At 44.3% G+C, this 5,515-nt stretch overlaps 1 protein-coding gene across 1 annotated transcript; it reads right to left on the bottom strand.

Moving 5' to 3' along the window:
* Positions 1–3,203: 3,203 nt before the first annotated feature.
* Positions 3,204–4,962, bottom strand: prmt6 (protein arginine methyltransferase 6). The gene has a single exon (XM_035142841.2). The coding sequence runs from the start codon at positions 4,937–4,939 to the stop codon at positions 3,830–3,832; it is 1,110 nt and encodes a 369-aa protein (XP_034998732.1). The 5' UTR covers positions 4,940–4,962; the 3' UTR covers positions 3,204–3,829.
* Between the last annotated feature and the right edge of the window lie 553 nt (positions 4,963–5,515).

The following is a 5,515-nucleotide window of genomic DNA, read 5'->3' as shown; positions in this document are numbered from 1 at the left end:
CATGCATGCAAAAGTGTGATTCTGGGTTTAACAGCGGCTGCCTGCGCTGCACTTGACACTTCCATTCTCAGGACGCTGTCCTTTGCTCTGCCTGCAGGGCTTTTTTTTTACTTTCAGGGACCTGCAGAAGCTGAGAAGAGATTCAGACTCTGTGGCTGAGTGTGGATTTAATCGTTTTTTTCTCAGACACAGAAGTGCCCACAAAAAGAAACTCCATATGTCCCTTTCTCAACAAGGACACGAGGTTTGACGTTTGACAATAGGGATTCGAACTTGGTCCGATGTGGCGACGTTGGAGAGGAATAGGAACATGATCACGGTTTACGGACTATAGATCCACAAACACGTGTTTCAACATGATCTGGTTCATTTGTATGATAATAACCACGCTCAACATTTTATCTGATAATTCACATCATCCATCATGTTGAATGTCTGCTGCTGCAGTGATGCTAAAAGACATGTTTAGCACGGTCACGTATGAAACCACAAATGCCGACCCTGGTGATTTGAAATCTGACTTAATTGATTATCTGTGAGATATAAAGGCTACACAATGGTGCAGTGTATTAGGAACCTTGAGTGACCGAATCAGGGTTTTTGCCAAGTAGGTTTACACATACAGGGAATTTGCTGTTGTGTGTTTGTGCAAGTATCAATAAAATATATATATAAATATAAAATATTATAAACACCAGGGAATGGATTGTGAAATGCGTTGTGAATAAACACTAGAGAATGGATTGTGCAAAGTACAGTTAGTCTGTTATTGACCACAGGAAGTTGAAGTGTCACAGACGAGGACATTAGTGCAGTACAGTGACTTATTGATGAGGTCAGCAGCAGTCGGGGGAAAAAACTATTTTTGGGGGCAGGAGGTTTTGGTCCTGATGTCCCGCAGCCTCCTGCCACTTCCCTCCGGCGAATAAATGTCAAGTCTTCTACAATAAAAGAACATTTAGGGTCGAGAAAGCAATTCAAGGCCAGATTTACATTTTAGTTTGTTCGAGGTGCTTTGATTTGATATTTAAATAACTTTACCTTCCTTTTCTCTATTCATCATCCTCATAACTAACATACTCAATCAGTTTATTTCCTCTCTGCCTGAACTCGATCATCTGGACTCCTGCTCATTCACTGCATTCCTCCGAGGAACCTCAGCTGTTGTTGCCCTCCCGGCCCACGAGACAATCACAGTCCAGACTGTTCATGTTCGTGGTTGGTCGATTTTTTTTCTTTTTACTCTTCATAGGCTCAAAATGCTTGAATCTCAAGTTGTTTCTGAAGGACTCCTTTAAAGCTGTATTCACTTAAGATACAAAAATATAAATAAAGGAAATACAGCCACCAAACAGCCTGTTGGACTTTAAATGTGGCTTCTATTCAAATGGGACTGGGTCATGAGTCACTCTTTAGAAATCTGACTGACAATGGGCCTGATTAATGAAGACTAAAGCTCGTGATTCGTTTCCAATGCGTTCATTAGAGAGCGGCTTCACGTTTCGATCTGATGACACTGAAGTGAATGGAGGCCGTATTTCAAGTGATGATGGCACCTCAGTTCAACACATTAGAATCTGTGAGTGTTTGTTACCTGCTGTGTAATTACACTGAATAAAAGGAGCTTTATGCTTTAATACTGAGACACAACTTGTGGCTCCAAGTCAGTGCCTGGATCAGCACAGACCACGTTACAGAAAAGGTTTGATCCGCACACTGTCTTTGGTTTGACCTGAGTAATGTCAATTCCATTTTGTGTGTCTAAATAAATATAATTCAAGACTGTATCAATAATTGGTATAACATTAATATATATATATTGTAATCATACAAACACATAATTCATATTCATTTATATTAATATTTAACATATTTAAGTTTTCATTTTTATGTATTTAAATTCACAATAAGCAATCTGCATTTATGGAATTAATATTTGGCATTTTATTTATTGTTTTTCTGCTATTTTCTGCATTTTGTTCTTCTGTATCAGTTGTATGAAAATATAATTATTGGCAGCTTATTCTGAAGTTTTGTCAACAATCCTTCAGATATAAATATAAAACTAGAACTTTCTAAAGTCATAATCCTCCTAATAAAGACTAACATGGTGCTCAGAGCCACATTAAAAGAGCAGCCAAGTGACAGCACAGTAGTTCTGTGCTTTAATATGGAGGTTTAAACCTGCATGGAGAAGGGTGACAAATTACTGCTAGGAAGGTTAAAACACACCAGAGGTTCTTCTTGCACTTTACAAGTCAAGAGTCGTGACACATGAAAAAGTGAAAGTATTTATTACATCTTTGTTCCCACTTGTTCCATAACGAACACAGCTGGCAAAAACAAAATACTTCTCTTTCACTTTTTCTCTAACAAAACAGTACGATGCAGCGAAGAGACGCCCAAACACACCGAGAGTTGACTTTGGGGTTTGAATCAGCGTCTGATCGGGGACCAGGTATCACATTTTGTTCAATTATCAGTGATTCATCATTAAATGCGGCCATTAAACTGTGAACTTTAACTTTTATTTACAAAAATATATAATAACCGGTTAATTACGGCTGCCTGGTAGTAGTGCCCATTGTGACTGGAAAGGAAACACTTCCACACTACAGGAACATTTTTTGTTTTAATTGTCATCAGTGGTTTCAGTCTGCAGATGAGTGTGTGTGTGTGTGTGTGTGTGTTTCTAAACTAAACCGATGAGCCAAATTTGGTTGTGAATTAAAAAAAGAAGCTCAACAGCAGCCAGAGTCAGGCACCTCCTGTACGGTGCAGCCTGCTTCCTGCCTGCGGCTGCTCCAAGTCAATATATTGTTTTAATCCTCATCCGAATGCAGTGTTTGGATCAGATTCTACACCATATGCATGAATGAATGTATTAGAATGTCAGAAGTCTGCGGCGTGGCGCGGAATTTATTCAGCGGCTTTGTGGAAACCTGCACTCGCTCCGCACCCACCTACATCCACTCCACTCGTCTGACGTTCAGGGCGGGTTGCAGTCTCCAATGTGACGTTTTAAATACGGTTCTCAAATGCTGTTTGCGCCGTGACGTGAATACAAAGATGCTCAGCCCCCCTGCACGACTGCAGTGTTGTGACATGAAAATGGTCGGATGAGGAATACAAAAAACACATCTGTGCGGGTGAGTGAAGTTTATAGAAAAAAGGCATAGAAAGGTTGTCGAGAAGTTTCGCAGTTTAGGTGTCAAATTATTTATTAGGCAGAAACACAACATCAAAGCTTCAATTCAACAGCATGTGCTGCAGTTCACAGGTTAGGTGACAGTAGCTGCTGCATGAGTCTGTGGGTCCATCTATACAACTACATCTCCGTTTGAAAACTGCATTTACAAACAAAAAACCATCTCTGTCCACACAAGCGTTTTTCCGATCCATAACAGTTTCAATCCCCGCTCACACCAACATGCCTGACAACGCGCATCACACGTGTTTACACTGGGGATGCGTGTGCTGGTGTAAATAGGAATTGCTCAAAATAAAAGCTCGTCTTCTTCGCCTATAAAAGAAGTGGTATCATATTAAAATGCAGAATTTAACTTCACAACAGGGTTAGCAGCAGCTTGTATTGCAGCATTCTCCAGACTGTTGGGAGGAGTGTGGACAGTGGCAGAGCTGATGCGTTTTCAAACAAAGAGGTAGTAGTATGGATGAGGCCTGTGGGTCAGGGTGTCTGCTGCAGCCCCTTCATACATCCCCCCTGCACCAGATCTGAGCTAACGGTTTTACATGACAGTAATAACAGATGGCCACACCGGTCACCCTCATCTGTAAACCCACAGAGACTAACCAGTAAACTACAGACTTAGGACTGGGCCTCGGCGCTCCAGTCAGAGATGGAGAAGGTCTTGCCCTGTTTCTTCTCCTCTCCTATAGTGAAGTCCACGTGGATGCATACGTGTCTGGAGCTTTCCTCCGAGGGAAACAAGCGGATCTCGCCTTCCACCACCGTGTCCTGCACCACCTCCACCGGAGCGTCCAGGTACAGCACCGCCTGCTTCCAGTGCGTCTCGGGCATGAACGGGGACGTGGAGAGCACCAGCGGCTTGTTGTCCTGGCACGGGAAGGTCACCGTGAAGTACACGCAGAACGCGCCCAGCGACGCGGAGCCGAACGACTCGCATCGGAACGGGCCGCGCACCGACCGCAGCTCCTCCGCGGTCACGGTGTGCAGGTCGAGCTCGGCGAAGCGCGCCGGGTGCGAGATCACATCCTGCCCCGACACCGTGTTCATCGTGATCTCAGAGTTCATGATGCACCGCTGGGCGAAGTCGCTCATGCAGGACATGTCCACGCCGTACTGCTCTTCGACCGTGTACCAGAAGTTCAGGCGGTCCTCCACCACCGGGTCGTTGATCGGCGCGATGTACAGCTCGGCTCTGTTCGGCAGGATGAGGCCGCCTGGCTTCAGCCACTTGTCCCGCGCGTACAGCACCGAGTTGAGCATGGACTCGTGGAGGAGCGCGTAGCCCATCCACTCGCTCACGATCACATCCACTTGCTCCGGCAGCTCCACCGTCTCCAGCGTGCCCCGGATCACCTCCACGCGGTCCTGCAGGTTGTTCTGGCGGATTATCCTCGCCGCCTGCTCGGCGATGGAGCACGCCTCGACGGCGAACACCTTCTTGGCTCCGGCCTGTGCGCAGAAGATACTCAAAACGCCGGTTCCCGCACCGACGTCCAGCACAACCTTCCCCCGGATTAGCTCGGCGTTCCTCAGGATCGCTGTCCGGTACGTGTTGGTCCGCTGGTAGTCGGCGATCATCTCCTCATGGATGGTCACATCTGTGTAGCTGTTGAAATAAAGTCTATCTTGACGGTTTTTGTCCAATTTTCGCTTCTTCACAACATGAGACATCTTCTTCACAAAACCGCTAACAACTGCTCCGTTAACTTCCGCTACTTCCGGGCTCATAATCCTGGGAGTTGTAGTTCAACACGGCAAACAACACGAGAGGGACGCGTTTAAAAAGACTACAAATCCCACACACAAAGGACAGTGATGCAGGGATTCTGTTGCTGCGTTCACAGTCAGGGGGGAAAATTGTAAATGTGAGCTCCTACTCGCTGCATTACATTTACAGATTTATCAAACTATTTTGTCCAAAGCAAATCACAACCGACAGACTTCAGTACGTTAGGAGAGCCTGAAATATGAATTGTTCAATAAGACAAAGTGCAGCAGTTCAGGTAAAGAAGGGCAGTCAAAGTTAGGTGCTAAGTTATGGAAGTGTGGCGCATTCACTTCAGAAACAAATCTCTGCTTTTCATAATGAAAAACATTATTCTCTGTTTTCTTTAAAAACAATTCTGCTGTCTTGTCCTGATTTAACAAGATTTTCTAAAATTTCCATCATATAAAAGCAGCTCTGTTTTTCTGAATCGAGATGACTATTGTTCTTGTGCTGTTTTTTCTGAATAAACAAGATTGTCTTTTTTTAATCTTCTTTTCATTTTCTGATTTGCTCTGTTTTTATCAGAAAAAAATGTC

Source organism: Hippoglossus stenolepis, chromosome 19, assembly GCF_022539355.2.
Source record: "Hippoglossus stenolepis isolate QCI-W04-F060 chromosome 19, HSTE1.2, whole genome shotgun sequence".
Lineage (NCBI taxonomy): Eukaryota > Metazoa > Chordata > Actinopteri > Pleuronectiformes > Pleuronectidae > Hippoglossus > Hippoglossus stenolepis.
This window is presented reverse-complemented; position numbering and strand designations above follow the sequence as displayed.

Coding starts and splice junctions, on each gene's coding strand:
- prmt6 (XM_035142841.2), bottom strand. CDS start 4,939: ATGAGCCCGGAAGTAGCGGAAGTTAACGGAGCAGTTGTTAGCGGTTTT.